At 41.1% G+C, this 23,651-nt stretch overlaps 1 protein-coding gene across 2 annotated transcripts in view; it reads right to left on the reverse strand.

The window, feature by feature from the left end:
• DOCK1 (dedicator of cytokinesis 1) overlaps positions 1-23,651 on the reverse strand; it is a 529,562-nt gene that overhangs the window by 345,605 nt on the left and 160,306 nt on the right. For both annotated transcript variants that reach the window (XM_040361423.1, XM_040361424.1), the window contains exons 15-23: positions 19,296-19,394; positions 17,694-17,766; positions 15,963-16,066; positions 13,861-14,044; positions 12,773-12,870; positions 9,196-9,285; positions 5,581-5,681; positions 3,079-3,213; positions 1,262-1,370 (exon numbers count right to left, since the gene is read on the reverse strand). In XM_040361423.1, coding sequence (XP_040217357.1) covers positions 1,262-1,370; positions 3,079-3,213; positions 5,581-5,681; positions 9,196-9,285; positions 12,773-12,870; positions 13,861-14,044; positions 15,963-16,066; positions 17,694-17,766; positions 19,296-19,394 — 993 coding nt within the window. The remainder of the gene's footprint in view (positions 1-1,261; positions 1,371-3,078; positions 3,214-5,580; positions 5,682-9,195; positions 9,286-12,772; positions 12,871-13,860; positions 14,045-15,962; positions 16,067-17,693; positions 17,767-19,295; positions 19,395-23,651) is intronic.

Raw genomic sequence — 23,651 nt, forward strand, 5'->3', positions numbered from 1 at the left:
CTGCTGCGGATGGTGCTGGACTCCAGGACAAGTAAGTGTCCTAATATTAAAAGGCAGCAGCTGCAGTATTTGTAGCTGCTGGCTTTTAATATTTTTTTTTACTGGCACATCCGCTTTAAAAGCATTTGATCACAACAAGATTGGTATGATCAAATTGCTTTTAATTAAAAAAAAATATGCAGTGTACATCCTGGTAAACCGGAAGTGACCTAAGCTCATTGCTTCCAAGTTACTATATCCATACCTCCCAATTGTCCCCGATTTTAAGGGACTGTCCCTGATTTGGAAGTCCCTCTGTCCCTCATTTTGGTTTGATCTATATAATTGTATATAAAATGAACTATTTATCGTTCAAAAAGTGTTTCCCGGTGCTAAATCTTTTATCCAATTACTAAAGTGCTGCATTTGTAAACTTCAAAAGCCAATTTAAAGAAATAGTAATGGTAAAAATAAAGCACTTGCGGGTTTAACTAATAATTTATTTGTATAATTCTCCTTTAAGGGGGCGTGGCAGGGTGTGTGTCCTATGTCTACATACATTTGCCAATAGGTGTCCCCTCCTTCCCATCTCAAAAAGTTGGGAGGTATGCGATCCAGTCTTTGTTCGGCTGGTCAATTCGGACTCCCGATGGGATGGGAAATCCTAGTAAAGCCAGGGGAGATGACACACCATCATCCTGGTATAATTACTAGTCTAGCAATGTACATGTAAAAAAAAAAAAGACCTGGAAGCGACTTGCTTTCTCTGCAGAGCTGCACCAGATTTTGCACTCTCCAGTGTTAGTAAATCAACCCCTATGTGACCTGATCCCCACACCTACTTTATGGCCAAAAAGGTCAATTTCTGTTGCAGCATGACTGTGCCCCTGTGCACAAAGCCAGCTCCATAAAGACATGGTGTGATGAATTTGGTGTGGAGGAACTTGGGAGTCCTGACCTCAACTGTATTGAACAGCTTGCTATGAATTAGAATGCTGATAGCAAGCCAAGTTTTCTTGTTCAAAATTAGTATCCGACCTTGCAAATGCCCTTCAGGCAGAATATGCACAAATTAATACAGACACACACAGTGATTGGGAGGGTGGACACCAAAGTAATGCCCACTGTTTCGAAATGTCCAACAAGCTTATACAGGTATAAATAGTCAAGTAGCCATTGTCTGGTAATATACTATAGGACAAAATAATGTGCAAATGTGAAATCTGCAAATCATACAATAAAAGGGATCATGTCATGCACCTGAATGTGTTTATTTATGTACCTTAACTATAACGGTTTGATCGGTCTGACTGCTTGTCATCCTATTGATTGATTCAAACAGCTGCCGCAAAGACTCCATGAATTCTGCCTCTCCTTTGTTTTCATACAGTCTAATGGGGGGGAAAAAAGAAACCTTAGTTTGAAACCCAAGGGAAAAAAATGCTTTCAGAAATTAGTGCTCCATGTCAAAGAGAACGATATCACTGTAAGAGCCTGCATACATGTGTGTAGTGCCCTGTGTGCACGAGCACTTATTTGCATCAGATCAGTTTTTTTTTCTTCTCATGCATGTAAATGATCATGCAAAAGTAGCTAAAAAGCAGCGGAGTTCTTTCTAAGATGCTTTTTAACCTTCAACTGAGCTGCTTCAAGCCTGCAGCAGGCTTTCAGGTGCATTAATCTTACATAACAAAGCTTTTTAAAGGGCAACTCCACTTTCATGGGGGGGGGGGGGGGGGAAGCATTTAAAAAATTATATATCGTATACGATTGTGTTCAGAAGTCATATTGTAATTGAAAATTAACCGGTTTACGGCAGCACAATGGCACTCCTGCGCGAATCGCCATAGCTATACTGCGGGTGCTTTGAGTATAGGGTGCATGCGCCCACGGCATGACGTAGGAGCTCGTGTGCATGTCCAGCGGCCCCCCGAAGGCTACTCGCGATTGCTCCTGAGAAGCAGAGAACGGAGATCTGTCAATGTAAACAGACAGATCTTCGTTCTGTCAGGGGTGTCAAGAGCGATCTGTTCCTAATGCTTAGGAACAACAATCGGACTCCTTACCCAGGCAGTCCTATCCCCCCCACAGTTAAAAACCACTCCCTAGGTAACACAATTCACCCCTTGATCGCCCCCTAGTGTTAACCCCTTCCCTGCCAATGACATTTATACAGTAATCAGTGGCTGTTTATAGCTCTAATCGCTGTCAATGTTCCCAAAATTGTCGATCTGTCCGCCGTAATGTCGTAGTCCTGATAAAAATTGCAGATCGCTGTCAGCTGGTGAATACTCTGTGTTCTAAGGAGAAAAGATGACGTGTTTGCATTCTTTCAGAAGAAATTAACCCTTGGGCTGACCATATAATGTTTATTTAGATTTACCAAAACAACATAATATGGGGGTCAAACCTAAACACGTTTAATTTGTATGCAATCTGGCAGGCCCTTACACTACATAGCGGAAAGGCAAATCTAAATGTATGTATAATGTTTGGCTAGCTTTAAGGTTAATTACATTTTCTTGTAGGGAATGCCTAAAATCTAACTTGTATCGTAGTGCAGACTCCTGGGGAAATCAGTGAGCCAATCACACAAGCAAGAACTGACATCTGTACAGAACACCTCTATGTGGTCATTTTGTATTGAATTTCACAGAAAAGTACAAACTGCAGAATGAAGTGGAAAGGTAATTTTTAAAAATGGATTAGAATATGGCTTGTGTAGCAATTGTATATACTATATTAACTGTATTTGCTATATTTTTTAGATGAAAGTGGAGTTACACTTTAACTTTGTTCATGCCAATACATTTTTAACACTTTTGAGCTGGAGTTGAGCTTTAGCATATACTAACTATATACACTGTGTTATTCTAGTCCTCTGATTTAATATTAATAGAATACAATAGGATCTCTGCAGTAATGATCGCTAGCGGTAGGCCATGTGATCTAGGTTGCCTAGGTGAGGGTCTCAGGAACAGCCATAGCAACAAACCAAAATAGGATAGATCCTTCAGTTATATCAGCAAGTCAAAATAAAAAAAACTGAAAAATAAAAAGTATTGAAAATTTTTGTTCAGGTAAGGAATAAAAACTTACTGGATAAATAAAATTCTTGAGCGCACAATGAATTTAAATATATATTCCAGAGCCTTCATTACTTTAAATACTTGGTCTGTGATACCGGGTTTATCTGCATTCTCCACATAGTTTTTTAGCACTTTTGTCAGTTTTCTGAAACATAGGTAAATGAAAAAAATTAAAATTAGGGTCATAAGGACAGTGAGTGCAGAAAGTAGAGAAAATGGATAGGTACTCAAACCAAAACTTGACAGAAAGTTATGGAAAATAAATATTTAAACATAAAAAAAAAAAAAAAAAAGAAGTTCTGGTTGCATCTAGACTTAGACGGCCAAATGCCAAGAGATTGAGGCACCATCAGGCAGCGCTAGACCTTGCCAAAATAAAAGGAATCCAAAAGTAGACTACAGGAACAAATATGGTCATTCATATTACTGACAGATAAGAAGGGGGAACTTAATCTCAGTTTTAGATACTTCCACTATAGTTATCTAGAGTGGTTCATGTTCGTAAGAGCCCCACAGTCGATGTTCATGAGGTATGTTAATTCTCTAAAAGCAACAGACTTGTGTATGGCCTAGTAGCAAATTATCTGCAAGGTGTATGGAGGTATATACATATAAAAAGTCCCAGAGTACAAAGGGACCACAGGTAGCCCGGGCTAAGCTTTGGGTCCAAAAACTGTGGACCGTTGCTTGTCTTTACTGTGGACCTTTGCTAGTGCCTTGGGGCCACTATTCCTGCCAATGACACCAACACTAGGGCATAATTCCTGCCTTTGACACCAACAGTGGGGCACTTTTCCCTCTCACGGACACAAACGATAGGGGACTATTCCTGCCAATTACCCAAACAACGGGGCATAGTTACTGCTAATGACACCAACACTGAGGCATAATTTCTGCCACTGACACCAACAGTGGGGCACTCCTCTCACAGACACAAACGATAAGGCACTATTCCTCTTACTGACACCAATGATGAGGCACTTTTCCTTCCACCGATACTAATATCTGGGTACTGTTTCTCCAGCAAACACCAACAATGGGGTACAAATCATTTTACGAACATCACTGATGACATTAATGGAAACAGAAAACAGAAAATGTGGCGCTATCAATTGTAAGAAGCTCACATTACCAATGGTGGAATACAAAACAAATATAAAAAGTTTAGCGCATAAAATTAATAGATCACACAATGAAAGGATGAATAAACAGTGCATCAAACAAATGGTGAAAAAATTATGACAATATATCAACCAAAAAAGTGATGTATAGACACTGGATGGTGTATATATAAAATCTAAATGTATGTGAAAAAAAGTCCAATGTGATGAAAATTGGTGATAATAGTCACAATGCCTCGGAATGAAGTGCAGTAAAGAAACCACCACTGATCATTGAAACAAAGGCTTACCAGAGATACTGTACCCTAATGGACATATGCCCAGAGGGTCAGTAAAGCAGGGTATAAACCACTCTCAGGCCTGGATCATCGGCTGCAATTCTCATGGAGACGTCTCGCACGTCGATCAGAGAAGAACCCATGGATCAAATCAGGAAAAAGGTCACCTTCAGGGGTACCCAATGTGGGCCAAAATGTAAACCAATATGTAGAGATGTAGGAGAAGAAGAGAAATGCACATAGTGTAATACTGAAAGGTACCAATGTTTAATGTAGGTAAAAACACTTACATTATAAAAGATGATCAGCGCTTTCAAATGTACAAAGTGGCAGCGGTGAAGTCTCCCGACACGTTTTTGCATCAAATAGTGCATCGTCTGGGGTGTCACCGTGAGAATTGCAGCCATGATCCAAGCCCGAGAGTGGTTTATACCCTGCTTTACTGACCCTCTGGGCATATGTTTTTCACCATTTGTTTGATGCACTGTTTATTCATCCTTTCATTGGGTGAGCTATTAATTTTATGCGCTACACTTTTTATGTTTGACCAATAATGACATTGTCTACTTCCACTGGCCACATTTCAGACCGTCTGAAGGACAACTGGCCCTTTGTTCAGAAAGTTTGGAAACCCCCTGCTCTAAGTGGATGTTTAAATTGAACATGTCTGAGCAGTTTGATTTTTTATTCACGCTCAACAATTGCTTATTTCACCTAAACAACCGAAAGACTGCAGTGCAGAATCAAAAGCTTTAGGCCCCATTTAGGAGAAAGGGAGGCTTGTGACTATTGGGTATGTTTACCAAAAGAGGCAACACACTGTCCTGAAAAACATTTTTGCACTAGATCCTGTTTAAAACATGCTGAATGTGTGCGCGCATTCTCCGGAAGGGCTCACTAACCCGCTTTGAATATTAAGAGGTAAATGCAAAACAACACTTTTGCTGATTTTCATTAGGAAGGATTAAGCATCTATTTGCATGCATTAAATAGGTCAGAAATCAGTGATGAATGTATAAACCCCAGGCATTGAGAGTTTAACAGCGTTCTGAGTTGCCTTGCAGTGAGTGCACAGTGTCATAACTGATCTGATAATGTAGAGATTAAACATACGTGTAAGCCAAGGTTGCACTGAAATGTTTCTTTATGTAGGTCTCCAAGACGGGATTGAAGTGCTGAAACTTGCGATCGGCAATCAGGCCAATAATAAATACCTGAAAAATGAGGGTGGGGGGTGAAGAGAGAGAAAGAGTTACTCATTAAATATGCATACATGTAGAAGAGAAGCCAATTTCTACCTTTTCTCTCACACATAGAAAATGCCTGTAGCATGGGATACACTTGTGGAAGAGAATGTTTCAACAGGGAAAGTGAACAGGGATGAGACCATGGTCACAAACCAAAAGAGAACTATCCAACATTCATACATATACATTACTGGATTAATTTTTAATGCCTGTTTTTAAGAGTATACACTAGTGAAGTACTTGCAAAGGGCTTTTATTTGCCATCCTGGAATCGGAGAATGCCAGTCTCCGATTCTGTAAGTTAAGAAATTTTCACTCTAAATTTCTCTGTAGTTTAACTACACACATTCCAGTTTCAGTCTTCCTGATTATTTAAAATAAAATATTTATGTTTTGGATACCCTCACTACCATCTATAGGAAGCAGTGAATGCTAAAGAAAAACAGATCTCAACATGGGAGGCTGCGCAGCAAAAAATAAATAAAATTGTAAAGATGTTGGTGCTGTACCATGGTGTACATGAAAGCCTTGGGGGAAAAAAATGAAAATAGACCAAATAGGCTTTCTGACTAAAAGCCAGTTTTAGTGCTTGTTCACACCTAGTGCACTGCCAGTAAGGCACATTCATTTTAAATAACTGCCATTGATTTTATATAGCTTGTTAAATGCATATTTACCACATACAGGGGTTGGACACAAATATGGAAAGACTACATGATTTGAAGGCATGAAAGTGACATTTTCTGCATTGAAAGCGGAAGTGATGTAATTTTCTTTTGCTTCTGCTGTGTGAGGAGAAACCTAGCTAACAGGTAGGAAGCCTCACTTTCATCATTTACTGCCCGTGCTGCTAGCAATACATAGTCATATCAGAGCTTACTGAACTTCAAGGGCAAATTGTTTGTGCCCGCTTAGCTGGCATCTCGGATTGAGGTTGCCAATTTATTTGCGGTGTCACAAGGTACACTATTAAAGGTTATGATGGCATAAAGAGCTTCTGGGAAAAAGTAATATGATGGGCATAAGCAGGGGTGACATGGTCGACTGACCAACAAAGACAAAAAGGACATTGCGCAGGATTGGAAGCCGGATTTCTGAAGCGTGGTATCGGAATCCATTATCCACCATCCAACACTTGTCAGTTTCCAGGAGAATTCAGGCCGTCTTGGATGCCAAAGGCAGTCCAACGCCAAATTAGGTAACAATTTTGTCCTTTTACCATATTTGTTCCCATAATTTTGCCCAATCCTTGTACCGGCGTTAAAATGTACCACAATGCAAGGTGTGTGTTATTGTACATTGCAGAGCGAAAAAAAATATTGAAGAAGCAATATTTCCCACGCTGAGGCCCATGAGGTTGCCTCAACCCATTGCACCTCAACACTCGAAAAAAATGCACTGCAGCGCATACATTATAAAGGCGCACTAGAATGAAGTGGGTCTTTAGTTTTCCTGAATTTAAACAGATTACAGAAGCAACACCTTGACTGCAGTGTTGGCCAAATACCACAACTTGGTATCTCTGGGTCCTGGGAAATATGATGAGCTCATAATTCAGTGGGCATCACAATTACCCTTGGTGTACTCTACCTGGCTTATAGTATCTGATATATATATATATATATATATATATATATATATATATATATATATATATATATATATATATATATATATATATATATATATATATATATCCATATCCTGTATCATTTTATTTTTTGGGGTTTACATTTTTTTGGGGGGTTATAAGTCCTGACTTTAAAAGGGTGGACATTAATAAGAAATGCAAACAGGCATGTCCTTTGTGAGCGATACCCCTCTGCAAAGAAGGAGAAAGCTCAGTTGTAGCTTTGTGTACTAGGACAAAAGATTGTTTAGGTTACAAACTTAAGCTATGTTAAAGAAGAGCTGAAATCCTCACCTATTTCTAGAGAATACTTCCCTCCCTTCTGTGCCGTGTGATAAAAAAAAAATTGGCATGTGATCTCTTCTAAAGGGAAGGATCAATACTTAGATTTTCTGATCCTCCACATTAAAGTGGAACTCTCTCAATCAAAACTGGCAATTTAATCCCTATGCTTCAAGCATTAGTAAACATATAGGATGGTATATATTATATGTAGTTGTTCTTCAGTTACTTCCAGGTTTTTTGCCTAGGCAAATGATGTCATACAACTCAGGAATCTTCATGCATGAGCTAAGGGCAGACGAGGTAAATGCTACATGTATAATCTATCCTTACTTAAGATGGCTGCAGCTAGAAATGCTATGGAGGGGATTTTTCAAAGTGATTTCTCAGCAAAATAAAACATTGAGACATAAATAGATGAGTGAATTTGCTTTGAATAATAAAAATACATTAAAAAGCATTTTTGGTTTGTAGTGCTCAAATGCAGTGTACTTCTGCTTTAACAGATAACAGGTTGCCAAAATCCTAGGCTTTTAAACATGTACAGCAAGCGCACAGGTTGGATCTTGGGGCAGCATGCTCTTTATATGTTGTTTCTACACACTTATGCCTCGTACACACGGCCGGACTTTCCGAGAAAAAAGGTCCGACAGCCTTTTTTTTTTTTTTTGAAAGTCAGACTGTGTGCAACCTCCATCAGACTTTTTTTGGTCGGAAGTCCGACGGACCTTAGATAGGGAACCTGTTCTCTTTTTGTCCGTCGGACTTCCAACCGGCTCATGGCAGACTTTTGCACTGTCAAAAGTCCGGCCGTGTGTACGAGCCATTATTAGCTTTCAAGCACTGTATGGAGAAAAAAAAAACAGAGGCTTTGTGTGTGGGCATTCTTCTAAAAATGCCAGATGTCTGGCTGTGTTTGGATTTTCTGCTTTAAGACACTTCCCACAGAAGGCATGCCAGACTGAATATCTGTTCCAGGTCAGTGACTTTAAAGCAGACTAAAGACACTGCATAAGTGCGACAGCCAGAGAAGTAGTAGCACACGCACAATCACAGACATTTGCATATAAAGCACCGTCTCCAGAGACACTCTAAAAAATCATTATAACATTATACTCCACAGGCAGTGCATGCAAGGTCATCAGAAAATCAGTACAGGTATCAGGCTTGCCTGACCATTTTTTTTTTGCACCAATCCGAGTAATTGTAAACATTTCCACAGGATGCAACATCTACTGTTAAAAACTAGTGAGAAGTAAAACGGTTCTTTTTGGAATTTAACTTTTTAACTTCTTTCCTTCAATGACCTAAAAACAGAAACAATGCTGCAAACCATATTTCTGATTTATCTTTTACACATCTATCACTAACATAATAGAATATGACCCGCTTCGCTATTCTGCAAACCTTAATATATCACATTTTGACCGTTTTCTAACTAAATATGATCATAATGCAGACAACTAAAAACAATGGCTGTTTAAATGTTAACAAAAGCAACAAGAAAAAACAATATTTCAAATAATACTGCACTGTATTTATCATTTTGTTTCCTCCGAAAGAACTTACCAAGGCATCAAAGACTAATATATCATATGTTTCGGTATCAGAGTTTTCCATTATGATGTTAAACAGCGCATCCAAAGTGTCCTGCAAGAACTACAGATAGAGATTCTGTGTCAACTTCATAGCACATTTTGTAAATTAGAAAAGTGCAAAATGCTAGCTGGGAATTTTAAACTGACTGCAGATAAAAACAATTATGTTATCCAAGATCTAATATGAAAATACCACTTTGGTTTGTTAAAGGAAAACTCTACTAATTGGATTGCGGACTTATCATAAAATACATTTTCCTGGAGTACATTAAGTGACACAGGATTAAAGTAGAACTAAGGACATTTTTTTTTGTTGGATAGAGTAAGGGAGGGTATAACCCCGATAAGTTTTTTTTCCATCTGTCACATTGGGGAGATTTCCCTTTACTTCCCATCCCTTAGTCTAAATAGGAAGTGAGAGGAAATCTCCAAAGTGAGGGAATCCCTGGTTGCCACCAGGGTCACCAGAACAAGTTTTCCGATTGGAAGATTTCCCTTCTATTCTTGTTCTTGCGAAAACCCCAAATAAAGGGATTGTCTTTCACTTTTGATGTGAATGATTACTAGGACAAAGAGAGAGGGTGAATCTCCCCAACGGGCACACAGACTGCAATAAAAACCTTACAGGTGTTCTAATCCCTCTAGTTATACTTTAGTTGCAACCAAGTATTTCAGAGCATGGAGAACTGCTGCTGCTTTTGGGAAATAGCACACCGACTGCTAAACAAAGCTGCAATGACAGCCCAGTATAACCCCTTCCACTCCCAGTCAGCCTCAGTTTTGTAGCAAGCCATTGTAGAAGTAACTCATAAGAACAGAGGGGATATGTATCCCTTATGCTCCTAAGCTGCTTTCACACTGCCGTGCTGTGGTTTGGCACAAAGCAGTGTACTTGTGGGTTTTGTGCTGGTTACCCCTAGTTTCCCATTGACTTCTTATATAATCCATGTTTTTGGCGAGTTTTCTGAAAGTGCACCAAAGATGCAGCATGCGGGACTTTTGATGCCTTTAATGTAGTCTAAAACAATGGATTTTAAACCCGGTTTTTTTAATTATACAATAAAGGGGCACAGGATGAAGTAGTCCAACTGAGGGGTGGGCGACACAGCAGACAAAAAGGCAATCAGGCTGCCTGAAAAAAACTTACAACCAAAGCCAGCATCAGGCCACAACCTGCACCTGGTAAAATTGAGAAAACGATGCCCGATAGTGAAAAGCTCAAGCAGCACTAAATAATCAGATGGAGTGCACTTTGACCAAAAAAGGTGAAACCCTGCTCTTGAGGCTTTTGACTTAACCCGGCGATAATGAAACGTAAAGCAGATTATACCCTACAGGAACCTTCATTGCAAACAAAGGGTTCGTTAACACAAGCTTCACCCTCTAACAGGAACAATTGTCAGCAGATCACCTTTTAGAGGGCAGAAGGTAGGGAATGAAACAAAAAGGCTGCTGAATGAGCTGTAGCTGTGATAGATTTGAATAGTTTATATCACAGAGACCATGGATTCATAATTTGGCTAAGGTGAAAGGAAGAAATCATCTTAGAAAGAAAGGGTCCCTGAGCTTCAAAAATAAACAACTAGTCTTTAAAGCTGATTCACTAAAACAGGAGTACAAAATTTAATGCAGCTGTGCATGGTAGCCAATCGGCTTCAAATTTCAACTTATTCAATTGAGCCTTGACAAAAAAACTGGAAGCGGATTCGTTTCTATGCAGAGCTGCACCAGACTTTGCACTCTCCAGTTTTAATAAATCAACCCCTTTCCATAGCACAAGAAAGGGTTCTTTACAAGTTATGGGCGCCAATTTAGACTCCTCACAGAAGTGATGTGAGAAAGGCAACCTTGTAATTAGGGAGTAGATAGAGGAATAACCCTTCTAGGTTCAAAGGGCATATATCCAGAAACGCAATGGGCTGTTTCTCAAAAAGTAATGAAAGTGAAAACCATTTGAACGTGGTGTATTGCCTGTGTCCTCTGCAGTGTGCACCATAAAATTACATGGTGTGTGTACTGCCTTTGTCCTCTGCAGTTTGCACCTAAAGCTACTTGGTGTGTACTGCCCGTGTCCTCTGCAGTTTGCACCTAAAGCTACTTGGTGTGTACTGCCCGTGTTCTCTGCAGTTTGCACCTAAAGCTACGAGGTGTGTGTACTGCCTTTGTCCTCTGCAGGCCATTAGTATGTCTGGAAGGACAACAAGGACAGGCAGAGAGTCACAAGTGCAAGCAGGCTCTGCGTCTAGAGGCAACAGTGCTGGTCGTGGACACGGTGCATCCCTATCAGCACGTTGGCCGTTGGACACGCTCGTCCTTGTTTTCGGCAGCTGGCCGCGTTGAGCCGCAACATGCCGAAGACTTGGTAGAGTGAATGACCAAGCCGTCCTCATCCTCTCTCATCCAGGCTCAGGGTACTTTGTCTGGCAAAGCAGCTGCCAAGGCGTCCTCTTCTCACTTCTCAATGGCATCAGTCACTCCTTCCTTAGCCCCACCATGTCCTCCTGAGGAGTCCCCCCAAACTGTTTGACCACAGTGTTGGGTACATGCTGCATGAGGATGCTCAGCGTTTTGAAGGCTCCGATGATGGTACACAGCTAGAGGAAGGCAGTAATGTGAGCCCAGAGAGAGGGGTGCCCAAGGAGGACAGAAATCTGGCAGTCATGTTCCCCCAGCTGCAGCATACTGCCAGGTTTTCTACAGTGATGAGAAGGGAGTGGATGATGAGGTTACTGACTCTACATGGGTGCCTGATAGGAGAGAGGAGGAGGAGGCACATCTCCAACGAGGCAGGATGCCCTCCAGGGGCAAGCTTAAGGGCAGCACACCGACTGCATCACAACGCAGAGCTACGCATGTGCAGGGCACTGCTGTGTCTCAGCGTTATTCCAAAAGTTCTTTGGTGTGGGCCTTTTTTGAGACGAGTGCATCAGATCGCACCGCTGCTATTTGCAACATGTCTCAAGCTCATCTCGCATGGCCAAAACATCACCCGCTGGTAGCTGGGAAGGACGCAGGACGGTAGGAAACTAGCAAAAAACGAAGGCAGGCTGTGAATTTGAGGGATTATACTGGGCTGTCTTTGAAGCTTTGTTTGCCAACGAGGGAGCAGCTGAAACTTACAAAGTGTGCCTTAAATGTGCTAAATGAGAATGTCGATGTGTATACTTTATGCATGCAGCACTGCTTTGACCGAATTGATGAATCTGTGACTGCTTCACCCAAAACTTGGTGTTCAAAATGTTCATTTGTAGTGCAACTTTTTAGGAGAAATTTAAGACAGCATACACACAAGACAGCAAATCTTCACTTTTTTTAGTTCCAGATACATTTTAAGAAACATATTTTGTACATTACAATAATGGTAGTGAACTACACATCATACATTTCAGTAACTAGTGGAGGCCTTCCTTCAGGCTAGGGTCGCCCCAAGGTTTCTTGCAAGAGATGCTTTTAAAGAAATTACTGTACCTATTATTTATCAAATAGTAGACATATACACGGCAAAAAAGAACTGAAGTACAGACAAAGGTGAAAAAAATGGAAGTTACCTTAACAACTTCTCCTCCATCAACATTCATTAACTGGCATAAATTCTGCTGAAGTAGGTTTGTATTAGATCGCCACTTTAAGAGGCCCAACAAATCCACTGAAAGAAAACAAAACATGTTTTACTTAGCAATGCGTTAAAATTGTTAAAACCGGACCTGAATTTTAACAATTGTGCTGGTTTACTTGTCAAATTAAGGTCTTTTGTTGCTTATTACCACTCCTTTTTTTTAAAAAAATCTGTCTTAAGACAAACAAAGGCTGCCATTGCTGAGCTCTCCTAAAAATGCTAGTTGCTTACCTGTCATGGCTTCAAAGCATCTGAGTCAATCACTCACAATAATTATGCAAATTAGAGCCTGTGACTATTCATTGGCATACTTGTTCCAGATCAGTTACCCAAAGTACAGGCAACCAGCATTTTCAGAAAGGGGTCATCAGTTTCATTCTCCATCATTCTCCATATTTTGCTCATGACAGGTTTCTTTTAACAATGGGATTCAGTTTTTTTTCAGGTCTGTATTGCCATTCATGGTTATGCGTCAGCTCACTGCATTACAACCGTCATAAAAGTTAGCATCCTCCAGCTAGGTTTTTTCCATTGGTAGACCCAAAGGTTATTTTTCCAGGCTAAGTTGGGATTTGACTTCTGCATGTAGTCTCTCCCTCACAGTGACAGAGAGGAACTTGCCTTCGTCATCACCCCCCAACAGAATCTACATCCACATCCCACACTCATTGTTAGCTACAAATTCAGCCTTTTAGTCTCGACAACTAACATGAACAACCAGGACAGCAAAACAACTAATAATGTGAAAATTCTTCTGCGATAGAGTTGCATTTTGCCTTTGAAAGGGAAACTGTACTACCAGTTTTAATGACTGGATTATGACACAAGATGTGACTTGAAGGTGTTACCGCAAATAAATTCTGAAATCCTAGTCACAAAGAAATGGGAGAGAGGTAAAATGTGGACAAACTATGTATTATACTCTGGAAGACCTTATGTAAAAATCTGTAATTTAGCCAAAACCCAACATTACAGCAGACAGTAAGACCACAAGCTCTTCCTCCCCAAAGCCCCACTTACCGTTCTGTGTTAGTTTAGTTGAACAGACCAGGGTGGATATTTGGAAGGAGTCTTTGCTGATAGTACAGCAGCCTAAATTCTGCATGCTCTTCCCAAGAGATGCGTGTCCTTTCTCCTCCAGTTCAATCTTGGTTGCAGGGAGGCCAAGGTATGTTGATGCATCTTCAAGCTTCTTTGCCTCTGCCTTTTTGCAAAAAGAAAAGCAAAATCATTATGTGCAATTTGGAAATGAAATGCAGACACATAAATATCCAGACAAAAATGCAGTCAAGTCTCTTAGGTCAAAACTGAACACACAGGCCGTTTCTCACAAAGCTTAAGCACTAGGAAATGGCCAATTATAAAATGTTCTTTAAAAAGCAGAACATTTATTAGGAGAACAAGAGATCTTCAAAAGCAAACAAATAACTTATATACAGTGAAAAGCAGCCAGAATACCTCAATTTCTAAGACTAATTCCCTTAATTGCAACAATAATTTAATTCCCAAGTTGTGATTCATGTATTTGTTCTACCAATCAGAGATATCCAATTAAATGTTACAATAATTCCCAATAATTCTGAAAAACAACTACCATGATAAATACAGGTGCAAATCACAAATCTCAAACCTATTTTTATATTAAGTAGAGATTATTTATTATGTAAAGGTCTTTCTCTGCAGAGTGGTTTAAGAAATACATTAAAAAGAATCCTCTGCAGACTTTTCCTGAGTGAAAAGTATGGGGCTGGCATTTTTGTCTGCAGCTTGGAGGTCAAAGACAACCCGGCACACAAACCTCACCGAGAGGAATGCATCTTTAATTTAGTCCGATTCAAAGACCTTTCTTTGTAATGGTACACACACTTGGTTCTTCCAGTAGTAAAGGTGTACTACACATTTTCAGTCATCTACAGCCTACTCCATTATAAGCCTTCATACCATTTTCCCACAACCTAGGCAGACCAACACAGGGAGTATTTTATACCTGGCGGGCTCAACCACTTCATTGTAGAGAATACCAACCTCATCCACGATGTAACATACAGCTGCTTATATACAAAGTAGAACAAGTATGACATGGAAGTTTGCTGTGGACAGAGTTTTCCCTGGGAGCATTCCATTGAGTCCTGGACATTTGTTATTAACTACTACTATTCAGCCATTTACAATTCAGATTCAGAAAACTGTATTAATCCCAAAAGGGAAATTTATGCATAGTGTATAGAAAACACGTTACTAAAAACACAAAACATGTGGCTACACTTCAACGCAAGTACATGGTGGCGCATATATATCACACTTTTTAGCATCACGAGAAACCAGAATCCCAAAAGAGCAGTAGTATACAAATTTTGACACCTCCTTATAATGTCCAGAGGTTACTTGCACCTACTGACTCTCCCTATTGGCCCCTTTGGCCATGCATCTTCGGACATAGCCAATAGGAATGTGCAAAAGGATGTAGTCCAGTTATTGATACCATCAGAATGTGTTAACATTTTCTTATCAGGGCTGGATGTAAAGAATTTACTACAGAACCCTCTTCAGTACTATAGGGGGTACTTTAAATAATGTCTTCACAAATGTCACCTTACTACGAACTAAAAGAGACAGGTGCTTCAAACTGAGAACCCCCATTTTGAAGAAGATTAGCCGCCATGTGCAACATAGTCAGTTCTAATTTCAGTATTAAGGTATCCTTGTAAAAATGTCTCATGTGCAAAAGGATGATCCCCGTCAGATAAAAAATGTTTTTTATTGTATGTATGTATGTATGTATGTATGTATGTATGTATGTATGTATGTATGTATATATATATATATATATATATATATATATATATATATACACACACACATACATATATACATACATACATACATACATATACACTGTGTGTGTATATAATATATATATATATATATATATATATATATATATATATATATACACACACACACACACACACACACATATATACACACACACACACACACACACACACACACACACACACACCTCAAGTTATGGCTTTCTTCAAACATCCTTCCATAAGCATGCAATGTTTAAGTGAGAGAAAACTCCGTCAAACTATCTTTAATGAGGGAACTTGCATTACCTTGTAAACAATGAGATCATGCTCTCCGTCTCTTAGTGTTGTTCCATCATATCTGATTAGCTTCACAAATGCTACAGCAAATATCTTCTCTGACTTGTCTTTAGCTGTGGAAGAAAACAAAACATACTTGAATGCCTTGTATGAATGTTGTTTGAGCCTGAGGAAGTGCTGGCCAAGCTTTATATAGTTACTGACAAGTAACTTGTTCTATTGGTTATAGCATCTAGGGATTTGTGAATAGCAGTGGGTCTCTGTGTGTACCACTGATTTGTAAAATACAAGAAACCTGATTGTGTGCTTATGACCAGAAAAGCGTCTGCTGCTTTAACAGCAGGTTTCAGAAGCAACAGGCTGTTGGTACTTTATTGATATTTTCAAAGCAGCAGAGGATCGGTTATGAAAGTGGGTTTTGTGATACCTGTATGGTTTTTCAGAATGATTGCATACAATGATTTTCAACAAACTGGGAAAAACCCAACAGAAAGACCATTCCCTCTCAGGGCAGCTCTTTCACTGCATGTGCAGACAAATCTGATTACTAGGACGCCTCAGATATCTTCCAATTGCCATTCAAAATGCTACTAAATAGTACTCGGTCTTTGGAGGTGACACAAAGTAGACTCAAAGCAAATGATAGAGAACACATACCATGGGGAGGTGTTACAATGGCAGCCACTATGAAAACTCTGACCAAGAGCTAGAGGCTATATATACCCAAGCCGGTCAGAGGAGGATTGAAATGTGTCCGGTTCAGCAGGGATGGGCCACATTTCGATCAATCTATGGCCATTCCCATGTGACAGAAATTGATCCAATAATCGACTTCTACTGAACATAAACGTTGGAAAGTTTGCATTCGATCAGCAGCTGCAGCATTAATCGGTGTATTCCAACAGTGGAGGAGTCTCTGCTGTCAGAATACAACAGCACAGAAAAAGTATTCCTCCAACCACCAGCCTCCCTGTGTTGCACACAGAAGCACAGGATGTGGTGGAGGAGTTCTGCCGTCCTCTCTACTGCGGACTTCTGAGACAAGGTAGGGGCAGAGATGAGGGGGGTGCTGTAGCAGCAGGATAGGTTTAAGGGCCACATGAAATGGCCTGACAGGCCACATTCATTCCCAGGCCCTGTGTTTGACACGTGTGAACTAGGGTGTTGTGCTTAGGGGAGTTCTAAGAAAAATTCTGGGTACATTTCTAAAAAGTTCTCCAAAATGTTAGTGAAACACTCAAAAAGCTTGTTTGCTGCAATTACATGATTTTAAAGGCCAAAAGAGATCAACATTTTCTTTAAAAAAAAAAAAAAAAAAAAAACGTAAACTACCCCATAAAATGTCCATACAACCAGGCCGGGCTGGCCATAGGGCACTTGCCCGGTGGGCCGGGAGACGCATGTCGTTCTAGGGTCCAGGGCTCCCCCTTTGCTCTCCCTCCACTGTGCTCTGACCCCCCCTCCCCACAGTGCTCGCCTCCTCCCCAGTGCCATCAGACTCCCCCCCAGTGCTCTCCAACCCCCCCCCCCCCAGGCCCCCATTAGGATGGAGGGGAAGGGGCTGATACATATGTCATGGGCTGCTCAGTCTTAGATGGCTGGGCCTGTTTTTTTTTTTATCCCAGCCCATGTCTGGATACAATACTTGTAAAAACTTCAAAAGCACACTGAAACTAAAAATAAGCCTAGAATTTCAGGGGCTCTTGACATGAATAGGTGCTTAAAGTACATTTTACTTACACTCTTGAGATGATCTGTGGCGAAATGTGAACTTTAAATGGCTCCGATTTACATCTTCAATTGGGATCGCAACCTGGAAGAAAATGCATCACATTTAAGTGCATATGTTTCTAATTATGGCTAAGCATATGCCACCCTTAACTGTCTATTGTGCCATTCTAGCCATCAGATCTAGAATACAGTAAAACCTTGGATTGCGAGCATAATTAATTCCAGAAACATGCTTGTAATCCAAAGCACTTGAATATCAAAGCATTTTTTTACAGGGTATAAAAGAGAAGAGAGGCACCTCTAAGTGTAGCAATAAGTTGCTAAAATGTTGTACCTTCATTAAATGTACCCATATTGCTACACTTAGGAGGCTCCTCTCTTCTCTTTTATACTCAGTTGTGACATGAAGCTACTCTTATATCAAGACATCGCTTGTATAATCAAGGCAAAATGTATTAAAGCATTTTGCTCATCTTGCAAAACGCTCTCAAACCAAGGTATTAGTGTACTCGTATTTCTATACACAGTATGGTTTAAAGTGATATTAAAAATAAGAAACATGTTATACTTACCTGCTCTCTGCAATGGTTTTGCACAGAACAGGCAAGATCCTCCTTTGCTTGGGACCCTCCCTCCTGCCGAATGCCCCCACCACAAGTAGCTTGCTATGGGGGCACCTGAGCTGACCTGCTGCTGTGTGTGTGTTCATTCAGACATGGAGCTGTGGCTTGGTCCTGCCCCCTCTATCTCCTTATTGGCACACTGACAGCCACTGGATCCTGCTGCTGTCTCAGACAAATCAGGAGGGAGAGTGCCAGACGGTCAATGCTATTGTGCAACATCGCTGGATCAAGATTGGGCTCAGGTAAGTATTAGGGTGGCTGATGCACACTGAAGATTTTTTTTTATCTTAATATGGGACCTACATCTTTCCCTCACGTTTCTATAGCCATGTTGGGGACGCCATCTAAGTATTCTGCCAGCAGCATCGCATAGCAACTAGAAATTAACCCTTTAGTGGAGGTGGAATGCTGCATCACGTTGAAAAGAGGGGTTAGGGAAAACATAAGAAACTCCAAGGAGGGCTGTGCCTGAATAGCGAGTTGCAGTTGGAGATGGGGGAAATGCATGGTATTCTGGAAAACCATATCGGGATTGAAGCTGAGCAAATGAAAGCAACCTGATATTACTTAAAATGTGGCGAAGGTACAGTTTTTACATTTTAAAAGGATCTGTATTTCTGTCCATTCAGTCCTGAACTTTTAAACAGCAATGACACAATACAGTCTTAAAAACAGCAAAGAAGGTTTTTCACCTTAATGCATAGAATACATCAAGGTGAAAAACTTTGAAACTGTACAATCCCTTTTAGGGGAAATCTAACTGGCTGCTGCGTACAAGAAACCCATTTTGCAGACAGATGCATAAAGACCCAATGCACAATTTAGAAAAGTGTATTTCACATTTTAATAATTGAGCACCAGTTAAATGAAAACAGCAGATTTTGTTATCGTTAGACCTAATTTGTGTGGAATCATTATTTTGGATAATATGTTGGATTTGCAATTAAACAATAATCTGATGACAAGCATCCCACATTCCTTTCATTACCTTAACAGTTTCAAACCAGCGGGGCTGCTTCACTTGATAGTATATCACAGATTTGTATTCTGAAATCGCTTCATCTCCTGCCCCCGGGTAAATCACATTCTTGAAAGAGAGGAGGACAAAACAAATACATTCAGTGTGTTCCGAGGTTCTCTAAACGAACAGCTTTATAACAAAGCACTAAAAATTGACGCACTAAAGCCATTAGTAGCAATAAGGCAAAAAAGCTTTTCTGCTTAAAGAAGAAATCAGTCCGGTATTGTATTTTCAAACAATATCAAAAGCATGGAACATGTAGACAGATTTTTACAGTACAGATAAAAAGGTAAAAAATATTTTTGCACTGTAATTAGATTATTGTAAAATGCTTGTAAAGGCTCATTTAAAAAAATATAATAATCAGGATATACTGACTTGTTCTGTGCAATGGTTTTGCCCCATCTACATATACTTTAAAGTGTAACGCCACTTTTGTTGATAAAAAACCCCCAAAAAAAACATTTCCCTCTGGGTGATCCATGTACATTGCAAGGAGTTTAAAGGGGTTGAAACGGTTCGTTTTTTTTTCACCTTCATGCATCCTATGCATGAAGGTGAAAAAAAAAAACTGGCAATGACGGCCCCCCCCCCAGCCCCCTGTTTTACTCATCTGAGCCCATTCACCTGCTGCGCTTGCCTCCGTTGTCCTCTACTCCACTCAGTCTGGCCGTTGATTGGCTAAATTGGATAGATTGATAGCAGCGAAGCCATTGGCTCACGCTGCTGTCAATCACATCCAATGACGCGGCGCACCGGGGGGTGGGCCGAGTGATACAGTCGGCGGCTATAGCCAAAGGCTGTATCACAGGAGTGCGCCCGCAAAAACTAACCCCCATGGCAGAGAGCGCCAATAAAAGGGGGTTAGTTATTGCAGGGAGGAGCCGAGACAACCACGGAGGGACCCCAGAAGACCAGGATCGGGGCCACTGTGTGCAAAACGAGCTGCACAGTGGAGGCAAGTATAACATGTTTGTTATTTTAATTTTTTTCAAAACGGGAACCTTTGTGTCCCTTTAACCACTTGACAACTGGGCACTTAAACACCCTTAATAACCAGACCAATTTTCAGCTTTCGGTGCTCTCACATTTTGAATGACAATAACTCAGTCATACAACACTGTAACCAAATGAAATTTTTGTCCTTTTTTTCCCACAAATAGAGCTTTCTTTTGGTGGTATTTGATCACCTCTGCGGTTTTTATTTTTTCCGCTAATAATGAAAAAAGAACGAAAATTTTGTAAAAAAATGATTTTTTTTTCATTTCTATTATAAAATTTTGCAAAAAATTAATTTTTCTTCATAAATTTGGCCTAAAATGTATACTGCTACATATCTTTGGTAAAAAAAAAAAAAATTGGGATATTATTTAGTCTGGGTGAAAGTTATAGGGTCTACAAGCTATGGTACCAATTACTGAAAATTGATCAATTTGATCACACCCGATGTACTGACAGCCTCTCTCATTTCTTGAGACCCTAACATGCCAGAAAAGTACAAATACCCCCCAAATGACCCCTTTTTGGAAAGAAGACATTCCAAGGTATTTAGAAAGAGGCATGGTGAGTTTTTAGAAGTTGTAATTTTTTCCCACAATTCTTTGCAAAATCAAGATTTTTTTTTTTTTTTTTTTTTTTCACAAAATGTTCATATTCGCCGGTTATTTCTCACACACAGCATATGCATAACACTAATTACACCCCAAAACACATTCGGCTATTCCTCCCGAGTATGCCGATACCAAATGTGTGAGACTTTTACACAGCGTGATCACATACAGAGGCCCGACATGCAGGGAGCACCATCAGGCGTTCTGGAGCACCGAGACCAATTCTGACATTTCTCTCCTACATGGAAAAATCATCATTTATTTGCTAGAAAATTGCATAGAACCCCAAAACATTATATATGCTTTTTTAGCAAAAACCCTAGAGAATACAATGGCGGTCATTGTTTTTTTGGAAATAAAACGGTTTTGTGCTTTTAAAAAAAAAAAAACATTAAAGTTAGCCCAATGTTTTTGCATAATATGAAAGATGAAGTTACGCCGAGTCAATAGATACCCAACATGTCACCCTTCAATATTGCACACGCTTGTGGAATGGCGCCAAACTTCGCTACTTAAAAATCCCCATAGGCGACGCTTTAAATATTTTTACTGGTTACATCTTTTTAGTTGGAGAAGAGCTCTAGGGCCAAAAGTATTGCTCTTGCTCCAACGTTCGCAGCGATACCTCACATGTGTGGTTTGAACACCGTTTTCATATGTGGGCGGGACTTACGTGTGCGGTCGCTTCTGTATACGAGCACGCAGGAACAGGGGCGCTTTAAAAAAAAAAAATATTTTTATTGTTCATTTCACTTTATTTATTTTAGTTTGATACGTTTTTCCCCAAAAATAAATGTTTTGATCACTTTTATTCCTATTACAAGGAATGTAAACATCCCTTGTAATAGGAATATAGCATGACAGGTCCTCTTTACAGTGAGATGTGGGGTCAATAAGACCCCACATCTCACCTCTAGGCTGGGAAGCCTGAAAAAAAATTAAAAAAAATAAAACGATCCTGGTTTCGATCGTAGCGGTGAGTCAGAAGAGGCACCAGAGGGAGAAGGGAGGGGAGACGTCCCCTTTCGCCTCCCGTAAGAACGATCAAGAGGCGGAACAGCCGCCATGATCGTTCTTATGGTGTAGGGAATCGCCGGCTGAAAAAAATGATATCTGAATGATGTCTGTAGCTGCAGGCATCATTCAGATATCCCCGCACAAAGTCAAGGACGTCATGACGGCCGGCGGGCGGGAAGTGGTTAAAACGCATTTTTTTCCCAGAGTATTTTCTGGGTACTGCAGAGTATTAGCCGGGGTATTGCAGAGTATTGGTGTTGGGGTATTGCAGAGTATTGGTGCGGGGGTATTGCAGAGTATTGGTGCGGGGGTATTGCAGAGTATTGGTGTTGGGGTATTGCAGAGTATTGGTGTTGGGGTATTGCAGAGTATTGGTGCGGGGGTGGTGTGGGGGTATTGCAGAGTATTGGTGCGGGGGTATTGCAGAGTATTGGTGCGGGGGTATTGCAGAGTAATTGCGCAGAGTAATTGTGCAGGGGTATTGCAGAGTATTGCCGGGGAGCAATGCAGAGTATTGCCGGGGAGCAATGCAGAGTATTGCCGGGGAGCAATGCAGAGTATTGCCGGGGAGCAATGCAGAGTATTGCCGGGGAGCAATGCAGAGTATTGCCGGGGAGCAATGCAGAGTATTGCCGGGGAGCAATGCAGAGTATTGCCGGGGAGCAATGCAGAGTATTGCCGGGGAGCAATGCAGAGTATTGCCGGGGAGCAATGCAGAGTATTGCCGGGGAGCAATGCAGAGTATTGCGCAGGGGGTGGTATGCAGAGTATTGCGCAGGGGGTGGTATGCAGAGTATTGCGCAGGGGGTGGTATGCAGAGTATTGCGCAGGGGGTGGTATGCAGAGTATTGCGCAGGGGGTGGTATGCAGAGTATTGCGCAGGGGGTGGTATGCAGAGTATTGCGCAGGGGGTGGTATGCAGAGTATTGCGCAGGGGGGTATGCAGAGTATTTCGCAGGGGGGTATGCAGAGTATTGCGCAGGGGGGTATGCAGAGTATTGCGCAGGGGGTATGCAGAGTATTGCGAAGGGGAGGTATGCAGAGTATTGCGCAGGGGGGGTATGCAGAGTATTGCGCAGGGGGGTATGCAGAGTATTGCGCAGGGGGGTATGCAGAGTATTGCGCAGGGGGTATGCAGAGTATTGTAGGGGGGGGTATTGCAGAGTGTATTGCACAGTATTGCAGAGTATTGTAGGGGGTATGCAGAGTATTGCAGAGTATTGTAGGGGGTATGCAGAGTATTGTAGGGGGTATGCAGAGTATTGTAAGGGGGGGTATTGCAGGGGGTTTCAGGGATGGCTGAGCAGGGATGGATGGATCTGTGACTGCAATAGTCACAGATCCATCCACAGCGCTGCTGACACCCGCGCTCCCCCCTCTCACACTGTACCGCTCGGTACAGAGAGAGGAGGGAGGAACTGGCGTCATCAAAAGACGCCGGTTTGTTTACATGTGATCGCTCCGTCATTGGACGGAGCGATCACATGGTAAACGGCCGCTATCAGCGGCCGTTTACCGCGATTCGTGATCGGCCGGGTCCTCTGGACCCGGCGGTCACGGATGTTCCCGTGTGCGCGTCCCAGGGGACGCGCGGGAGACGGACTCTGGGAGGACGTACATTGACGCCCTCCTAGAGTTAACCACCCGCCCTGTAGACGTATATTGTCTATAGGGCGGTTACTAAGTGGTTAACAAA

The sequence above is a fragment of the Rana temporaria genome, chromosome 8 (assembly GCF_905171775.1).
Source record: "Rana temporaria chromosome 8, aRanTem1.1, whole genome shotgun sequence".
Lineage (NCBI taxonomy): Eukaryota > Metazoa > Chordata > Amphibia > Anura > Ranidae > Rana > Rana temporaria.